The 20,441-nt window shown below is 43.0% G+C and overlaps 1 protein-coding gene across 6 annotated transcripts in view; it reads right to left on the minus strand.

Moving 5' to 3' along the window:
- Positions 1-20,441, minus strand: part of LOC139327908 (inositol 1,4,5-trisphosphate-gated calcium channel ITPR1) — a 70,139-nt gene that overhangs the window by 39,041 nt on the left and 10,657 nt on the right. For 5 of the 6 annotated variants that reach the window (XM_070957977.1, XM_070957959.1, XM_070957967.1 and 2 more), the window contains exons 4-34: positions 15,650-15,759; positions 14,984-15,070; positions 13,907-14,065; positions 12,745-12,843; positions 11,821-11,904; positions 11,101-11,247; positions 10,842-10,937; positions 10,570-10,614; positions 8,872-9,026; positions 7,687-7,786; positions 7,291-7,451; positions 7,051-7,192; positions 6,729-6,887; positions 5,988-6,160; positions 5,388-5,507; positions 4,635-4,829; positions 4,250-4,501; positions 4,011-4,152; positions 3,738-3,891; positions 3,451-3,641; positions 3,194-3,326; positions 3,053-3,107; positions 2,800-2,965; positions 2,410-2,583; positions 2,242-2,316; positions 1,996-2,133; positions 1,778-1,903; positions 1,462-1,662; positions 1,118-1,369; positions 548-673; positions 314-442 (exon numbers count right to left, since the gene is read on the minus strand). In XM_070957977.1, the coding sequence (XP_070814078.1) occupies positions 314-442; positions 548-673; positions 1,118-1,369; positions 1,462-1,662; positions 1,778-1,903; positions 1,996-2,133; positions 2,242-2,316; positions 2,410-2,583; positions 2,800-2,965; positions 3,053-3,107; positions 3,194-3,326; positions 3,451-3,641; positions 3,738-3,891; positions 4,011-4,152; positions 4,250-4,501; positions 4,635-4,829; positions 5,388-5,507; positions 5,988-6,160; positions 6,729-6,887; positions 7,051-7,192; positions 7,291-7,451; positions 7,687-7,786; positions 8,872-9,026; positions 10,570-10,614; positions 10,842-10,937; positions 11,101-11,247; positions 11,821-11,904; positions 12,745-12,843; positions 13,907-14,065; positions 14,984-15,070; positions 15,650-15,759 (4,346 nt within the window). Of the gene's footprint in view, positions 1-313; positions 443-547; positions 674-1,117; positions 1,370-1,461; positions 1,663-1,777; positions 1,904-1,995; positions 2,134-2,241; positions 2,317-2,409; positions 2,584-2,799; positions 2,966-3,052; positions 3,108-3,193; positions 3,327-3,450; positions 3,892-4,010; positions 4,153-4,249; positions 4,502-4,634; positions 4,830-5,387; positions 5,508-5,987; positions 6,161-6,728; positions 6,888-7,050; positions 7,193-7,290; positions 7,452-7,686; positions 7,787-8,871; positions 9,027-10,569; positions 10,615-10,841; positions 10,938-11,100; positions 11,248-11,820; positions 11,905-12,744; positions 12,844-13,906; positions 14,066-14,983; positions 15,071-15,649; positions 15,760-20,441 lie in introns of all 6 variants that reach the window. The other variant, XM_070957934.1, reaches the window with a different exon arrangement.

Here is a 20,441-nt window from a genome sequence, read left to right on the forward strand (position 1 = left end):
TTCTGAGAAAGATGACCTTGTAACAAGAGAGTGAAAACTTTAGACATACTGTATGAGTCAGAGGTCATGACATGACTGTGGCAACAGATTTACATTACACCTGTTAGTCAACATACATTGAGTGCAACTCTGTATGTGTGACTGACATTGCCAAAGCAGCTGTTAATCAAACCTACTCTCTTTAAGTAATAGTAACCAATTTATCCTCGCTTTGCTCTAAAGGATTTTCTTTTGGATTTATTAATTTTCACATTCATTCAGCAGTTTAAAGCTGCTGTATATGCTTTTAAATGGGACTAAGGTGGTTACATACCTGCAGGCTTGTGCTCTGGTCTGAGAAAGGTGAGCTGAAGAAAGTTGTCACGATGCTCATGACCGTCTCCGTCACATAGCGCTCCAGAATGGTGTCTGCATGCTTACGGTCGCTCGTATTGTTGCACACCTGCAATCACAGAAACAGAACAAAACTGCTTCCATTTGAACAATCCTTGTTTTCAAAGTGAAGGAAAAAGTCCAAGCTGCCATAGAGCTGCCCAGTGTTCCTTACTCTGCAAATGTCAACCAGGAAGTTCTCAAAGAGTTTCCACATGTGGTTGGAGGTGTAGATTTCCTTCATTTCCACCTCTGTGTCCACATAGCAGTGGTTGAGGAAGTTGATATAGGCAATCTTCACCTGAAAGGTTGGGATTAGGGTTAATGTAAAAGTCATATACAGCAAAGCAATACTATAGATGAGAAGGGTGGGAAATACCATTGAACAGTCCAACGATAATGCTTAAAAGTCCTTAACGACACTAACCCTAACCCAAACCTAACCCTAACCCCCTAACCCTAACCCCTGAAAACCCTAACCCTAACCCCTAAAAACAATATTTTCATGGTCAGTACAGAAGCTACAATTTAAAGATAGAGAACAAAATTAATTTAATTTTATTGAAATAAAACCCTAAACGGACCCTAAAACCCTAAAAGTACCTCATATGTAACACTAAGTAAACATATGCACAGTAAGCACAGAATTTAGATGCAGTGAGTTCAGAGTTTGCTCCATAACAGGCTTATTGTCTCCTCGTAGCTGTTAAGTCCTCAGCACGGCTCGGTCTGAGGCTTATCTCACCTCTGGAATGCAGTCCTCATGGGTCACCACCCGCACGATGTCATCCAGCGGTAACAGGGAGTTACACTTGATCTCCGTGTAGACGTTCTTGCCCTCAGTGCAGACAGCCAACAGCTCGACCAGGTGTATGTGGTACATCAAAGGACTGTTCTCGTCCATGCGGTCCCGCTCCGATCGCATCATCTGCACCAGCGTCTGGAAGGAGGCGCGGTCATTATAGAAGACCAGGACATCTTCGCCAGCATTCACAAGCTGTAGAAAGACAGAAATCTACATCAATACATCAGTACATAAGGAGACTGTGGCATAGTTCAAACATTAAGAAGGTGGTAACCAGGCATGACCTCTGCCATGACGATGTCCTGGCACTTTTTGATGAATTTATTCTCTGCTTTGACAATAGTCTGAAGGAACTTGAGGTATTGCACGTTGCGGCCGTGTGTCTCGATGCAGTGGACAAAGTGCTGAACCACGCGCTCATTGATCTCACTGCACAGCTGGAAGTTGTTCATGAAGATATGCTGCATGGTGATGGCTTCTAATATCTGAACAAAAGAAAAAAGAGAGTAGCACCAGAACAGAATGATGTTGTTTAAAGTCAAAAATCAGGCAGTTTGAACAGTAGCACTGCGGGCTTTGAGTGGTGTGTCATCTACTCACCCCTGGGTTGAGGAACAGATTGATGTGCTTGTGCAGCAGGGCTTGGTTCTGCTGGTTTCCTGCACAGAAATTCTGCAGGAACTGGTGGGCTAGCTTCATGATATCCTGCATACGCAAATCTTCCCCCTGGAGGGGAAAAAGGCTGATGTGAAGGTTTGTCCACTTGAACCCACAAAAAGCACATCACTGAATAACATCTCACTGAAGGCTCTCAGTACCTTCTCATAGGGGATCTGCAGGAGCTCCAGGACAACAGCGTGAGCCCCCATGTTCCTCAGCAGCCTCTGCTGCTGTTTCTTGCTCTTCCTACCTGACAGACCTTCTTGAACACAGAGTCTGCTGAGTCGCAGCAGGATCTGACAGAGAGAAGAGAGAGCAAGAAGATGTGAGGAGTGGGGAATGTGCAAAAAAGTCTCTAGGGTAGATAAGAGCTTGTTAACTTTACTCAGAAGTAAGATAATTACCTCCTTTACAACCCTGTAGTTGTAACTGCTGGTACTTTCTGCTTTCTTTGGTTTGTCTGTGCCCCCTGAATCCCCCTACAGAGAACACCAGAAACAATGCATGAGAGAAAGAGGCCTCACTCTTGTGAAGATACTTAGGGGCATCTTTTGATGTAAAATATACTGCACCTTTTTATGCTCTGGCTCAGCGGAGAGCCCCTCTCCTGCATCCATGCCCTCATCTGGCCCCTGTCTCTTGTACACCCAGAGCTCAGATTTCTCTACGATAGAGCGCAGCTGGTCCAGGTCTGACTTGATTTGCTTGTAATTTTCCACATCTTGGCTGGTGACCAGCAGCTGGACCTGTGAATATATAAACCGGATATTAGAGTATAAAGTGTATAGCATAGTGTATAAAGTGCAGAGCAGAGCAAACTGTAATGCTACTCCAGATGCATTTGTGTATGTACATGTGCATGTGTCACAAGAGTAAAAAGAATGGAGGGCACATCAAACTCTGCTTAAACTAGTGTGATTTTCATTGCTTCAGTTTTAGATGTGTGTGAGTTGTTAGGATACCTGCTTAAAAGCCTGCAAGACCTCCTGCCTCTGGCTGAAGTGTCTAAAGAGCAGGTGAAGGGCTCTGGACACCAGAGGAGGATAGTCATGCATGGTTAAGTGGAGCAGGACCCTCAAGAAGGTACGGCCACCATGATCGTCCAGGTCCAGCGGGGTGTTCTCTTCACTAGACGCGCACAGAACACACACTCAGATGAAAACACATCCTCTTTCTTGTATTTTGCAACTCCTTTTCTGTTGAAACCTTGATTACCTTCCACCAAATATCCCCTCTGCCTGCTCTTCTATGTGCTCAAAATCCAAAGCTCCTTGAATAGAAAAAAAAGACATTTGTACCCAACAAAGTCTCACTGGCCCCACATTTATGTAACATGCAGCCATAAGTTAGCCTGACCTGGCATATTGTTTGGTCCTTCCACTGCTCCCGTTACAGATAATTCACTCTGGGAGTTGCTCTCATCAAACTCCCTCTTAAATATAGACAGCAGACAGGAGATCCTGTAGTCCAGACGCACGTTTAAGATGAACTAAAGGGCAAGACAGATAATATGAGGGGTTATATGTGAATATTTTGAAAGATGGAGGGACTGTGTCTGATATGCTGCAGGCACTGTACGCTTGCATGTGCATGAAAGTCTGCATGTTCTTCACCTGCAGGATCTCAATGATCTTGAGCTTGGTGTCCATGACCAATATGTCTTGTTTCTCAGGTTCGGTCTGGGTCTTGACTGTGTCTCCACTGGTGCTGTTGTTTGAAGTCGTGGGAAGGAAGCCCCCTCCTCTCAAGACTACTTGGGACATCAGCTCTCCTACGCCATGAATGGACCTCATCACGTTGCTGCCTGGAAACAAGACCACACATGCACAAATACAAGACATCAATTTCATGTCCAAGAGGTGTTTGGTCCTCTGCTGAGCAACCACGGTGGTTTTTATACCTTTACTTTCATCTTCTTTGTCCAGCTTGTTGAAAGGGAAAATGGTGCTCACATGGACACAGTCTAGAATAGCCAGCAGGATCTTGGTTAGTCTCAGTAGGTCACTGAAGTTGTAGAAGCCAAAGTAAATCAGGTTTCTGGCCAGATTCACCACCTAAACATAGAAGATAGATGATGATAGATGAATTAAACAGGTTTGCTGCTGATTTTACCATCAAAGCATGACTACTATGATGTGAGCATGGTTATATATCAAGAATGTGCCAGACTGACCTCAAAGGTAAGCTTGTTCTTCTCTTTATCTGCAAAAGGGAAGCTCTGACACACCACATCTCTCAGGTAGTTCTCAACAAACTCCATAGTCTGAGAGAATCGCTCCTTAATTTCATCTTTAGATGTTCCATCATTGTCATAACTACAAAAAAAAAAAAACAGGAAAACGCACAAATGAATCTACAACAAAAAAAGTCGCTCTCTACATGACAAAACATTACATTTATCAGTTAACTCACTCGTCAATGGCAATCTCTGAGGGGATCTCAGACCAGAGTCGAGCGTATTTGACAGGTGTAACCTGCTCCTGAGGATCGCGATCCACATGCATGTGCAGCATCATGCGGCAGAAGGAGGCTCGCAGATCATAGGGCAGGTCTTCGTCGGACATGCATCGCAGGATCAGGTCCACGTCCAGCTGGCCGGAGATCTTGTTGATTGCCAGGTACTGTCGGTCCAAACACATCCTGGCAAACAGGTTCAGCTGGTACCTGTAGCCATAAATACACACAAGTAGAGTCAGACTTATATCTGAAACCCAAGTTTGTTTGTATGTCTGTTCCCAAGTGACACATTTGGCATATACAAATCACACCCACTTGGAAGACAAAGTCCAGTAACTACCTGTAATAACTGATCACCTCCTGGTCCTCCTTCTGGCCCTCTTTGGCATCCTGGGCCAGCTCCCTGATGCTTTTACTGCGGATCTCTTTATTACTGTCTTTCCAGAACAACCACACCTCCTCCTCATCCTCCTCTGACTCCACAGAGTTCTCCCCGAGCGGCGCTCCCTCAATCTCAAATCTCGACAGCACGAGTCTGTTTGTGATAAATTTAAACAACAGCATTAGGATTAGGATATAATGACTCCCAGTGTCATTACTGTAACCCTCCAGCTGTAAAAAAAAAAAAAATAAATGCTATAGAGACAAATCAGCATGTTTAAAACATCACACAGGCTTCAGTTAAGAATTATTTTCATGATGGATTCATCTTCTTTGAGAGCTCAAAGTGACGTACAGATTGCTTATTTTGTCTGATAAACAGTAGCAAAACTCACAAGATATTACCTTTAACAATGATATGGAAGCAGCCGAGATTAATTTACTGATTTATCAAAACAGTTGTTGACAAATTATCTGTCAATCAACTAATTATTAAATTGCCTAATCATGTCAGCACGACATCCCTTAACTCCATACATGGTGGCTTTACAATAAGGACTAGTTACATGTGAGAAATCACAGCTGTTGACAGCATGTTTTTGTCTTTTAATGATTAATTGGTTTGGAAGTAAATGACGACGCCACAGAGTGCACACCGGCATCATGAGGAAGATGGAAGAGAAACAGGTGGAATTTGGTGGGGGGTACTCACTTGGTTTCTATAAGGATGTCTGCGTTAGCTGGATCAAGTACTGCGTTACAGATGAGCTCCTGTGTCACAGGTATGGACTTATTCATTGACACACATAAGTCCGACAGGTAGTCGAGGAACCTGCACACACACACGCACGCACGCACGCACGCACGCACGCACGCACGCACGCACGCACGCACGCACGCACACACAAGATATGCAAAACTCAATCACACATGATGCTAATAAAAAAACAATTCAAGATTAACTCTTAAACGCGTCACAAAAACATCTGTCGGAATAAATGATGTACCAAAGTGCCCTATCAATCAATCAATCAATCACCTGAAGCAAACTATACTGATATATCGTAACAGTAAAGGGTCACTCATTTCAGATGTATGTATGAATAATATGTTGGATGAGTGCACAATTCTAAGTTTGCCTGCTATAAGCAAACTTAACGTGTGCACACATGTAGAGGATAGTGTACAATCAGGATGTGAAGCTTATAATCAGGATACAAAAGACGCCTGTTAACACGTTATCTTGGTAGTCATTTCATTCTGTGCAGCGCATGCTCATGGTGTGCATACAGACACACACACACACACAAACCTGGGCTCGCGGTTTTTGCGGACCAGGCTAACAAACGTGTCGATCTCTGCAGCAGTGATGTGTTTCTCCAGCAGCTTGCGGTTGTTGTGGAGCAGAGCTGTGATTGTGTCCTCAGCCAGGACATCGTAGCCAATCTGTTTCTGCATGAAGCGAAACTGTTTGGCTATATACTCCTGCGGGACGAGCAGACAAACGGTCTGAGCACACACAATCCAAAACAAGACGGCACAGACTCACTGTGGAAGGAAAATGTCATTATTAACAAAGCCCCTTCATCTTTCTCTTTAACCTTGTTATGGCGACATCCTTTACTAACAGTGATGGACACAGGCCATCTGTGTGTAGAAAAACACAGCATGTTCACAAGGGACAGGCTGCCTCCTTATTCCACCCAATTAAACGACCCCTCTAACAATTACACTGTAATGTGTTTAAGAGAAATCGACTGTTCTTAGAAAATGGGAATGTTGTACTTGTTCGTGTACAGCATTTGTTAAAGGATGAGCTCATATCACTCTGTGGCTCTGTGTATTCGTATTAGGAGGAGATTTGATAAAAGGTCCTCGGCTGGTGATCCGTGCACACACAGCAGATTCATGCCTTTTCTTTGTTTTAATCATATCAGAGCTGCTCCAGAGCAAATTCCTCTTTCACTTACTATTAGATTCAATTTTGGAATGCACTTTCACTCCAATGGCACGTACACTCTTCATGAGCACACAAAGGCATGACAAGCTGTACCTGGTTCTTGCGGTAGTCCTGCTGAGAGTGACGCAAAACCCGATAACACAGGCGGCAGATGTGTCTGAAGGGGGCATGACGCTGGTCAGCCAGCTCCTCCAGTCGCAGCATGGGCCCGTCCCCACTGTCTGTGAACGGAGCCTGGAGCAGCTTGAAGATCTGAACGCACGGAGAAGTTTGGGACAGTTGTAGCCATACTGAAGCTAAAGCCAAAAGAACATCAACAACACTGACAACCACAATGCTTTGTGTTAGAGAGCATCACAATGACTAGAGAGGAGGTGACAGGGACAGCATTACATTCATCGTCTTAAGGCAATACCTGCTTTAGAATATTCTGCTCTCTCATAAGTTTCTGTCGCTCCCTGTTGGGTTTGTTGACCATGATCTCGAGAACATCCTGCCCATTGTTGGGAATATCCACCACAAAGAACACCAGATCCTCCAGAAGCTTGGTGACCGCTCTGGTCGTGCATGCAAAGGAGAAAAGTCATAACAGATGGCTAACTTGTTGCATGGGAGAAAATCACAATCTGGCACCGCTATGCATTTTATACAGTACCTCCTCTCATTCTGTGTGATGGTGCCTTTTTCCAGCTTTCCAGCAATAGAGGCCAGCACTTTACTGGCATCGTTGGCAAAGTCAAGGTCTCTTACTTCAGCCGGAGAGACGGGCACAATGGCAAAAGCTTCTTTGTCCTCTTTCAGTGCTGAGGTGCCAATCTTGAGTGAGGAAAGAAATGCACAACTTTGTCATCTATCAGAACAATGTGACATATTCTTAAATATTTAGAAATGCTGTCTGGGTCCACTTGTTTTAATTTGTACTCCAAATACTCAAGAAAACCAATAAGGAAAACTGCAATCAAACATTGATGGTGAGTCAAGATGTGACAAAGCTGCAGCAGTTTACTGGCGATACACTGTTACACATCAGTGCAAATAAAGTGTCACTCACACGCAGCATGACAGGCTTTTCCTCCTCCTTATCAATTGGCTGGTTGGTGCTGTGAACCCATGTGTTTGTGCACAGGTGTCTAAGGCGCACGTATGAGTTCCTGAAAAACACAGGTTTAGATTTTTAGAAATGCTTGCACGTTATTTTTTTGGAGCACAAACAGTACATCCAGACACTTCAAATCACCTTTGCATGTTTATCTTGGTTTTAGAGATGGAATATTTCCTGCTTTTAGTGGTTGGACTAGAATAAATTGATTTTCTCATTTCATTCATACTTCTGTAAAGAGAGTCAAGAATCTCATGTTGTATATGTGAGGCTACGTTCATAAGCAATACATGCCCAATACAAGCCTATGATATGCTGGATATGCTTGTATTTTGGAACTGGGTTTTGTTCCAATTTTAGAAGATAATCTCTTTGTCTTAAATTAATTTACTTCTATTTGTGATTTCCTCTCCTTCAAAGGTAACTGTGTCAAAAACCAAATATCTGTTACTTGCAGTGTAAACCTGTCAAGATATGCGCGTGTGTTCCTGTCCAGTATCTGCAGGCAATGATGGAGAACACAATATCTTAAATTCTCAATGAGTTTTTGTCATACAAAAAGACAATTTCCATCAGCACAGATCACCTTAAAAAAACTGTTTTCAGACACACAAAAAGCACAACGACTTTTACGCCGAGCTCCAGCAAGTGCTCACATGAACGCATCACACTGGCATAAACCTACAATGGCTTCCTCTTCCTTAACTGACTCTCTTTAACGTCACAGCCTTTCTTGTGAAGTAACTTGTCAAACCCATACTGAGTTCATTTGTCACGATTGCAAAAGATATTCAAGTTCACCGTGAACAAGAACAAACACATCTGCTGACACACAAATAAGGCCCATCCCATGGGACCTGTTTGTTGCAAGTAATTAGTGATATGCTTATCTGCATATCCATTATTATGAGTAACAGCAAGTCACATGCTCACGTACGTGAACAGACGCATACTATCTCCATGGTTTAGGGTTTTGCCGGGATATTAAGATGACTTCACGAACAGTGGAAGTCCCCTGCTTGCAATGCGTCTGCTGTTTGGTTTTCGGTGGAAAGAGTGACAGATGAGGAAACAGACCAGGCTCTTCTCTGATACACAGGCCTGAGAGGGTCTAAAACACTTAACGTTATGGACTACCTGGGTACCAGCGAGTCTCCTCCTCTTAATGTGGTAGGGTCGAGCTCAAATATGGAAGAGATGTCATTCCCATCAGGCACAGACACGAGGGTGTACATGACTTTGTCCTGGACATTTCTCAAACGGGCCCGTAAGGCTTCCTGCTCTGAGTCCAGCTGGAGGGAAAAGCCAAAACAGATGAGAAACTGCTTCTTACAAACCACACACAGATTTTCAATTTGAGAAACTGAGATTATCTGCTGTGTCTGTGTCGAGATCAGTAATCAGGTATTTTGGTGAAAAGGCCAACTGTTGCAGTGGAAAGATGTCTAGCAACTGACTCAAGATAGTGAAAATGAAGCAATCACTGTTCAAAGTCCCACTTTCCTTTTTTCATTTTGTAAGTTGAATTTTCCAAATAAAATGTGACAGTCGTCACTCAATAAGCCAATGATGGTCGCCAGAGAAGCCTGATGACTAAACTCCATCAAATCAGTTGGTGCTTTAAAAAATATTTCAAGATCTGGTACAAGGAAGCAAATATTTTGGTTCATTCAGCTGAATCTTGCTCTCAATATGACTCAACCATCATGAAAATAGGTCTCACAATAAATTGGGGGCGATTTTGCCTGGGACATCTGCACCACTTCAGCTGCTTTTGGTATATTTTTAGGGTTTTTCTTAACTGTAGAAGCGAGGCAATAAACTCGGGAGCAGACCAACTGTGAACCAGTTCACTTGTCTCTGCCTGGTCAGCAGATGTGAACAGCCTCACGCTCACACTCACAGCCAGTTTCAAGAACTGAAGCGCAGAGCCAGTGAGATGCATTCACAGTGAAAGGCTGCCATCTGCTGGTGACTGGGGGGTAATACCACATCAGTGTGCATGTATATTCAGCCATTTACTGGTGGAAATAATAACTATTGCACTCCCAGGGTTCCTTCAGCTTTTTAAAAGTTAAGTTCAAGCACTTTAAAGGTACCTGAACCAAAGCCTTTATTATCACATCTGAACTGTGACTATTTTTACTTTTTACTTACGAGAGCGAGAGATAAATAGAGAGAGAGATAGATAGAGAGAGATTTTTTTTTTTTTTACTATTTGATTTTACCAGCTGTTCATATCAACTTTGTATCTTTGCATCGTCATCATCATTATTTAATGCTTTCTATTTGTGTCACCAGGAGACAACAAACATGACGACAGGACTGTTTCACTTCAAACATTAAATTATTTTGGGTTGAGTGACAGATGAAACATGAGACTGGATTGAAAATTAAGTGTATTAAGGAGGATATTCAAATTCAAGTATATTCCTAACCTTGAAAAGATAACAGTTAATATTAAGCTTTTTCTAAACTTTCAGGACTTTGTATGAAGCCGGCATTCAGGCTTTTGGGGGGTTTTTGCGCAACTTTGTTTGCAGGCAGTGTAAGCCAGGGTTAGGTTTCACCCCTGAATGATTTGGTAATACAGTGCAAAGCACACATATTGTTCTGTGGTTATTTGCAGTTTACCACATGTTGTCTTTTCAATGGTAGTTAAACATGGTCTAGAACTGAGCTTAATGCTTCCTGGTATACTGTCCAAGTTTAACACCTGCCAGCCAATCAGAAACAAGCATTTTCCTGTGCCACAGTATTACATGACCAAGTAAGGCTGGGTAACCATCAGACAATAATGGACACACTTTTAGTGTTTCAGTGTGGCTCACTCACAGAGGAGCGGGACTCCAGGCACTCCTCCTCATACTCTGGATTCACCTGCAGAAAAACGAAGCGGTTCACCCCATGGAATAAATTTTGTAATATCAATTAAATTGACCTTGTTTTCCTGGTCTTAAGGCTGATTTACAGTTCTGACTAATGTAAATACCTTCCAATAGAACAACATTAACACCTTTAACAGGATAAAATATATCAGTGTACAGTTCTGTTGTGTAGGTAACGTTGCCCTAAAATGTAAATCAGTGTGTGTGTGGTCCACTGACCTCTGCAGCTAGGTAGTGTCCAGTGGCCAGGTGTTTGAACCTGAACAGGCTGTTCCAGTAGCCCGCCCCCCCTCGACATGGATCGTGCTGCACAACCTGACACCAGAGTGCACAGCATTTACATCTTGCACCCTAGCATACAATTACTGAACGGGTGCTTTGGGCTGAATGACCCGGTAAGTAAAAGGAAATGTGTCCAGACAAAGACTTCTGCTGTTCCACAATCTGGAAAACCAACTCTAAAAATATTCCTCCTCACCTCTATCTCCCATAAGGCTTTGCTGCTGGTTGCCGAGGTAGCTGACTGCCGCCCAGTAGTGCGGAGGAAAACATATTGTTTCTTTCTGTGATCGTCACACGTGAGGAATTTCTCCTGCTCCGCGTGAAATAACCGCACCACGTCGCCCTGGAGACAGAACATTTATTACAGGGAGAAATATTCAGAGTCATCTTAAAACCGACTAAATACTCAAACTAAATAATGAAATATCTAACTTCGTGGCATGTTTCAGATTCCACAAGATGTGGACAGACGAGTTTCACAAGGTCATACATCCTGAAAGTGTCCCAAAATTGACTGAATCTACTGCATTAGATATTTTGGAGAGGCCCTTTGGCTGGACCTACTGTAGCTACAGCCATTTCTGAGGTTACAGCTGCGAACGTAGAGCTGAATAACCAATAAAACACAATGTCATTTGTACGGTAAGCACGTACTGTAAACTGATGATAAACAAAAAACAAACAAAGCCACCAGCCCACTCAGCTCTGACGAGCAACATTATACAACACCACTGGTGAGAGAATGTAAGCAAGTTTTATACATTATGGAAACCTTTCATTGATTATTTCAAGGCCGTATTGAGCCTACTGTACATGGAAAATTTGTACGCTGCTATGATATGAATGTGTGTTTATGTGTCTGTAAATCCATTACAAAGTGTGTCTGTTCTTTTCTGGAAGCGACTGTGAGACATACCCCTTTTAGGATGATCTCCTGATTGTCGCTCCATTTCATAAACAGGACGATCTTCCAGCTGGTGTTACAGTTGACCGAATTCACCTGAAAAACAAACAAACAATTAGAGTCTGATGTGACTGGAGGTATAATCTCCCGGCAGCTGGCACGCACCGCGAGAGCACTGCAACAACACTGCAAAGGTTAACGAGGTAGTTTGTGTTTATGGAGTTTCATTTTTTCCTCAAAGTGAGACTAAGTCATGGTTGACTATTCTTATTGTTTTTTTAAAGATGATACAGAAGAACACCTCAGAAATGTTCGAAAGACCATTATGTTGTCCAAATAAAGACATCTCAAAATTTGGACTATATTCAACATGAAGTCCACTTCCTGTTTGCATTTCACAGCACAGACGCAATAGTTTTATAACTGAAATGTTTGTCTACTGCATGTCCTTAAAGAAGAATAGAAAGTGTCAGATTAAGCATTGAGAAACGTGTAACTTCTTTCTTTTGGTAAGAGCTGCCACTAGATGTCATACACATCAGTGACTGTTACATTCTTACCATTACACATAACTTTGAACTGTTTGCAGAGTCATAAATAAGGAATAAAAGAGTCTGTCTCGCTCTTGCACAACTGCCCCAAAACCACACAACTCCCTTTAACTGTCTCTGTGTTTCTGTAAGACAAATGGATGTAAGTCAGCGTAGTCTAGTGCTATGAGAGAGAAACCCTCCTTCAAATACAGTGTTAGCTGCAGTCTACTCCTTAACTGTGCTAAATATGGAGGACATGAAAACAATCCTGCAGTGTTTCACGTCAGGCAGCTAATAACCAAGCAGCAGTTCTGAGAAAAAAAGCCATAATTAGATTCTGTGCAGCAGACGTTCCCACAGACACATCTGAGGAATAAGGATGAGTTGCAGCAGCTCAGCTAACCTCGTTGCATCCTGGATTATCCACGAGCTGGTGTGTGCTGGCATGGAGCGGCTGACCAGCATTCACTGGGTTAAGGACCACTTTGTCCCCGATCACCACCTGCAATCGCACACAAAACAGATGCAGTGAAACATAAAAATGCCTCTAAGACTCTGAGATGAGGAATGATGCGGCCCACCATGACCACACTGGACACAATCTCGTCTCCCCTCCTCACACAACAAGAACAGTTTCTTCCCATCTGCAGCTGGCCTCATCAACAAGGCCCAGGACCCCCACAGTGTTTTTTAGTATTATCTCTGTGCAGTGCACATATGGTACTTTATAATGTGAACCTTAGCTTGGTCAATACATTTTTTTGCCATTTCATATATTTTATGTTTATATCTTTTATTGTGTATTTTTCCTGCTGGGCAATAAACCTGATTCTGTTTGATCAAAAGACCAGGACATAATGCACACACTAAAGACAATGGGTCTGCTTATTGGGTTGAACTTAAATTTCTGGAATGTTTTAGTTAAGAAAAATTCATTGTGCTGTATTACTGTACATCACCCTGAGTGCAGTACAACTCAACAGCAGACATATACTCAACTTTACATGCAGAGAGAGTAGTATGCATCAGACAGCATCAGTATCCGTTTGAATGTCACTCGCTTCTGTCTATTCTCAGCAGTTATGGAGTGACTCCAGTTTTCTTTCTGTCCAAGGCCTGCTGCTGCTTAGGCCTTGTGCCATACCCACTTTGAGAGGAGCTTAGCGGAGAGGCCCAGTTTATGCCGTGGTTCATTTTGTCCTTGGGCACCAGCCCACTACTTCCTGCTGCAGGGAAAGACAAGCCTGAGCCAACAAGAGATTTGTGATCAGGTAAACACCTATTGGACAGTGGCACAGGTCCATCCAGGGATAGATGAGGTCGGATGGATGCCTCACATTGAGTCTAAAACGGTAAAGTCGACCTGTGCTTTTGAGGTCTTGACCTCTGCAGACTTACCTTATAATACTGATTTACCACTGTATGCATGTGTAACATGTAAAAATGTAAATTCATCCCAGGCATGATTCAGCCCTTTATTTTGCCTGACGTCAACTGACATACAGTACAACGTTCCCATGGTGCATTATGGCAACAGACGTGCACATGACAGTATGATGACTCACACTGTCCCCGATGGAGCGCAGCTTATAGAAGGGCTGGATGTAGAACCAGGAGCCCTCATTTCCAGCAGTGTCCAACATCACCCTCATGGCGTTCTTCTCTAACAGAGCAGGCAGACGCTTGTTCACTGTCAGGTATTTGTTGCTCTTCAGGTGGAGGAGCTGAGCAGAAACAGGATACAGTGTTAGACAATACAGACAAATCAATTAGTAGGTAAGAAATCTAATAAAGAGCTACACTGCTTTATTCCAAAACTAGCCTGAAATGCATGTTTGAACTGTGGATGTCCTCCAGATATTTTTCCGGCTTATATTATGATTGTCAATGTGCACGTGTGTTATACGACTGATATATGAGCCTGCCTCCTGCATTCTCTCTTTAGGACACATTATGGCATATTTCTTTTATAGAAATTTGCAGTTTCACTATGACTGCAGGAGGTTTCTGCCTACTTCATTTTCACTGGGCCTATGCCAAAATTCACAACACTGTAATACTAGGACATGCAAATGGTTTTATTTCTTGTTTAACGGTTACTATTGAGGAACCTGCTCAACTTGCACTCAGGATGAAATTTAAGGTAAGAGATGTTGGAAAATTTGTTAGATTAAATCACCTCCATTGACGGCATGTCAGAGCAATCTCAGTTAAACTGAAAGTCCAAACAAAGTTTATCTGACTAAATACCAAGAAGATGATGGCTATTTCAGAATCAGAATCTGCTTTATTGGCAAAGCATGTGTAAACATAAAAGCAATTTGACTCCTGTTTTAAGTTGCTATGAATGTTACAAACAGATCTATGAATAATTTCCAGGAAGACACGCACAGACATACGGCTAAAAACAAGGACAACAAAGCTGAACAAACATAGGCCTGTTACAGACACACAAGCAGGTAAAAAATGTATTGAAGGACAATGTGGATTTTAAACTGTAAATATGTCATTTATAATTAGTGGGTAAGTGAATGTTTTAGTGTTGCAGGATAACTGACATTACACTGACAGCCTGTGGAAAGACATGTTCTTGTGTCCGCCTGTTTTGGCGTACAGAGCTCTGCGGCATCAGAGGAACAAACCTGAATGACGTTCCCGTACTGAATTACTGTTCCAAGCAGTTTTTTGTTTTCAGAGTCATTCTGCTTCTTCTCCAAGTCAGCTGCATGCTGGAAGGCAAGACGGAGACAAGCAGAGGAGTACAGTCAAGAATCAAGACGATACATTTCACACCTTGCAGCACAAGAAGTAATCTGATTGGTTGGCTGCATTGTAGTAACAAAGTTCTTAGACAAAAACGTGCGCCTCAACAGAGGGGCTTTAACCGAAAACTCTGGCTCACATCTCCATGGAAACGCAGGAGAGATTGCAATCTTCCACTTTACGACTGTGTGGTCAGATAGCAGATTGCTTTAAATGGTATTGTAAGGCAGCAGAAAGAGAGTAGAGAGAGTGTAGAGGGCAGAAAGGTAGGACAGTAGGAGTGAAAGACTTCGGAAATGTCTATAAAAGGACTGTAGAATCCCACCTCAGCAAACATACATAACATTTCTATGTATTCACTGTCTGGCTTTGCATTCAGTCTCAACCAAATCTGCCATCTAAACTTCAAGATTAAGAAAAAGTGAAGTCTTATGCAGCTCTGTCCTTTCTCCTCTTCATCCTGTGAGCCCGTGAGGACAGGTGTGTGTGTAGTGCACTGGTCTGTAGTGACTGCAGGGAGGTGAGCATGTCGTCACTTCGCTTACATGGAGCTTGTTGAGCAGCACTGTGTCCGTGTTCCCTCCAGGCTTCGCTGCTTTCCAGAACTGCTTCTGGGCCGAGTAGCGGTTCATGGGACACAGTCTGAACAGACAGTCTGGACAGAGAGACACAGACAGAAATGAATGCAAAGACAAAGATAGATAGAGATGGAGACAGGCACAGGGAGAATACATTCAGACAAACACGGGCTGGAGGCTTACCGCAGTGTTTATCGCTAAGAGCAGCACATGGGTTTAAATCAAAGGAAGAGAAAACAAAAAAAATATGTTGATGCATTCTGAGTGAAGGCTGGAAACGGCTGGTGCTCCAGTGTGGGAGACAGGTCACAGCAACAGCTTAGTGTAAACCAACAGACACTAAAGGCCTGAGCCGCTAAAACAAGAAGACACAAGATGCTCAGCAACAAAAAATAAAAACAGGCTTGACTTAATAAATGAGCCCGATGTGACAGGTCAGGTGATACATTCAAAGACCTGACAATTACACAATATAAGCACACACTGTTTTCACACACTCCTCTCATATTCACGATCCTCCTTCATGGAGATCAAAGGGCTTTGTCCGCTTCAGGGAGGAGGAGGAACGGGGGACTGGAAAGCATGTGTTTGTGTGTGGACGTGTGTTTCTCATGTTCTGAGGAAGTAAAATAACATTGTGGGGAGTCGTCTTCCTCATGCGGACAAAACAAATGTCCTCATATGTACATTGTTATATTTTAGGGTGAAGACTTGCGTTAGGCAAGAAGTGGTTATGGTTATGATTAAGATAATCTCCAGGAAATGAATGTAATGCAATGTTCCCAAAAGTGGATTAGAGTTAGTGGTGCATGCGTGCTTGTGTGTGTGTGTGCACCCCCTGGTAAGTACAGTAATATGTGGTTACATCCTGTGGTTAGAGTAGGGTAAGCAACAGGGCACAAGAACCTTTTGTGTGTGTGTGTGCGTGTGTGTGCGTGTGTGTGACACAGCAGTAAGTCATGGTCAGTTCGTAACCGCAGCAACGATGAGATGATGCTGTCGTCAGCAGACTCTGATTGTGCTGCTCATTTTCATAGATACTGCAGAAACTAGCGAGCGGTCCCTCGATTTGCATGAGGACGCGCTTCTAGCATAGCAGAGTTCCTCTTCTGTCCCAGAAGAGTTCCTCTTCTGCATCAAGCTGCACAACGAGCGCAAGTGAAAGCCACACAGGCACTTTTACACCGGCCAAGAGTTTAGCTCTGCAGCTTACAGAACGCATGAACTATTATGACAGTTTTCCCCGCAGAGTTAAACTCCTGCACATCAGCGACTCCTCCCTCTGGGTCCTGGCTTTCCTCTGACTTCACCTCCCATCAGACCAAAGCTCTCTACTCTGAGAGGGTGAAAATAGGAGAAAAAAGAACAATCTGTCCATCCTTCCCCCATTCTCTCTCGCTCTCTCTCCTCCTGCTGTAGCCTCAGTAACATGACCAAATAAGGCCAGCCAAGAGAAGGGGAGTGGGATGACAGAGGGAGAGAGAAGAGGGTGGGGACTCCCTATCTTCCCCCCTCGATTTTCTATCATCCCTCCTTCTCCCTTCTGAATTCCTCAAACCATTTCACACACCACACTCTCTCTCTCTCTCTCTCTGAACTAATAACGGTCTCTATCTTGCAAATCTTCCTCACGCCCCCCCCCCGTACCCACCGCCCCTCCTCAGCCCCCTCATCAGCCCCCTCATCAGATATGGTTTGCTTTAGTTTGACCTAAAATACGGCTAGAAAAACAAAGAAAAGGAAGTGAGAGAGAAATGAGGAAGAGAGTGAAAGAATGTGAGACAGAGAGACAGAGGGGGGTAAGAGGGAGGAGAAGTGGAGCTATTTAACTCTGCAGAGGGAATAAATGTGTGTTCACATGCGTGTCCCACATATGTTCACACCAGACGATGAGACAGTAACTGGAAATGGAGTCACTTAACAAGTGGAAATGATCACACAGACACACACGCGCTGGGAGCTCCTGTCTGATGAGTGAGCAGTCTTCTAATTTAATATCGGAGTTTTAACAAACTTTGCATGAGTGCAGTGTGACAGACGGTTTGCCTTTAATCACAGTCAGCTGGGCAAGAAAACATGTCAGCTCAGTGATACTGAAATCTGTGGCAAGAATTCATGCTGGGGTCATCAGGCAGGAGACGTGGAGGGACTGGTCCAGAGGGCAGAAACTCAATGATTCATTAACATTCTTAAAAAAAATCTTTTACTACCGGAACACCCACCCCTTAAACATTGAGCACTCAAAATACTCAAACTATTTGAGCGCATAAAAAAAGCTGTCTTTGATACAATCTGTCCTGCGCGCGCTTCCAAACATTAACCTAAAATAATGGAGCCCTGAGGTGAATCTATAAAAAATTAACACCACTGTTTATTTATGGGGCAAGGCCAAATCGAGCCTCAAGTCAATCAAGTCGCACGTCCTTGAGGGCAAGTCACAAGCCTTTTAAGCAACTCGCAAGTCGACTGGGAGCTTTTCAGGCCTCTGAGCATCTAATATTGAAATGACGCTGCATTAGAACATTTTTCTTCAAAGCTCCAGACAGCTTTTTTACAGAGCTGAGACCAAATGCACAGGGCTAAAAATTAAGATTTTCCACATGAAGACTCGGAAACACAGTGCTACACAGCCTCTGAAAACAGCTGCATGTCGCCTGTGACTCTGGAGGCAGCTTTCTGAAGAAGAATGAGTATGAAAAGTCATCCACCAAGTGCAATAGGAAAGTGAGGGACCACTTCTTAAAAGCTAGAAGTTCGACTTTTTCTGAAAATATTTGCTTTCTGTTGATGCCACCTCAGCATTGTTTGCCTCTGGGAACCAGTAAAATTGCAGTTTACATCCATTTGTTTGTCCTGACTCATACAGTATATGTAGTGAAGATATCAAAGAAATGTAATAAAACGTATAAAAAGTTATCACTGTACTGACGTGTATGATTGCAGTGAACAATTTCCAGTGAGAAACATGCTGTCTTCACTTAGAGGTCATTTTACAGAGCACAGAGGACTGACAGAGAGCTTCCTCACATGGTGCAACAACAATCACCTGAAGCTCAATATCAGCAGAACCAATGAGCTTGTGGTGGAACTACGTTTCAAATATGGATGCTACTGCAAACAAGCTAATAATTGTAAGAGGTAAAAACTTGACACACAACTTCAAGTCGGCAGCACAGAAGATCTAAACAATCAGCACAGTTTCAAGGTAGACACACGAGATTAGTGTCACCAATTCAGGATCTGACCAAATGTGAAATATGGTCACAATCTCCACTTTTGTTTCTGAGTCACGGTGTTGAATAATGGACAGAAAAGTGTTTTTGAAGAACATTATGATGTTTGACCTTTTGGATATAAAATGTCTTTACTTCATCGTTTTATCCCGAGACATCTGCAAGAAATTTTGTCCTAATTAGCTTATGAATTATTGAGTTATGTGCTGTGTGTGTTCACAGTGACCTTCGACCACCAAAATCTAATCAGTTCATCCTTGAGTCCAAGTGAACATTTGTGCCAAATTTGAAGACGTTCCCTCCAGACGTTCCTGAGATGGAATTTGGTGGACACACAAGCTGAAAACACGATGTCTCTGAGTGGAGGCATAAAAGCCATTATTTACTGTTTTATGGGGGTTGTATGCACTTTCGAGCCTTGAGTCAGGACAGTCTCAAGTTCAACAAAACAGTCAAGTATAAGTCACATCTCAAGTCCTACTTTTGTGTGATTTAAGTTTGACTTAAATGTAATTTAAGTCTTTGTCCACAACTGCAAGAGCTACTATGTCTATGAGCCTGTCCTGGGCCCATATACTGCACTGTACTGATGTGCAGTGACCAGGCGGGACTGAAAATGACAATCCTACAGAATATTACCACATGTGAATGTATGAATGCAGAGTTAAGCCTCAGGAGTTTCATAGTGATGCACTGTTGAGCGGCAGAGAATAGCTGATGCAGAACTGAGGAAGGTTCTGACACCACTTTTAAGCACTAACACAGAACGAGTCAAAACTACAGCAACTCAGAGCTATGCGCAGTAAGTGTGAATGGATTTTCAGCAACACCTTCTTTTAATGTGACAAACTGATATGCACAGAAGTAACAGCTTATTTCTTGAAGTCTTGAATCTATTGTATTATATTTTATGTGCTCATTGATAGTTTTTTAGCTTTAAAGTCCGCCCATCAGTCAAAAATGTGTATTTCTCATTGTGCCAACATAAATGCAGACCGGTGACAGATTAAAAGGAAAAACCAGAATAAATGAGTGGAGGAACACGATGAATGCAGACGCTTCCACACAGGTGCACTACATGGTACAATTAAGGAATTAACATCCAGTCATGCTTTGTGGCATCTATAAACATGCTGAGCAGGTCCAGCTGAGCCTGATTTTGTATGAAGGTGGCAAGAAGAGAAGATCTCAGAGACATTGAAAGTGGTTTCATTGTTGGGGGACATTTATTCACAAAGATTGGCTAGTGGCTAGTCTTCCAGAGGGAACACTGACTAAAGTCACATCTGCATTTAGATCTATGGCAAAGACATCAGTAAATGTGGTGGGAAATTGTGTTCGACAGTGCACATGTGGTAACTGTAATGCCCATACATTGGTGCAATATGTCCACTGAAAGGTTTAAGGAGTATGAAAAACCAGATGCTACGGCCCCTGCAGTTACCAGATATCAATTCAGATGAACACCTGTGTTAGACAGTGCTCTCCACCACCAACCGTCTGGAAGAACGCTGTTCATCACTCCA

Source organism: Chaetodon trifascialis, chromosome 3, assembly GCF_039877785.1.
Source record: "Chaetodon trifascialis isolate fChaTrf1 chromosome 3, fChaTrf1.hap1, whole genome shotgun sequence".
Lineage (NCBI taxonomy): Eukaryota > Metazoa > Chordata > Actinopteri > Chaetodontiformes > Chaetodontidae > Chaetodon > Chaetodon trifascialis.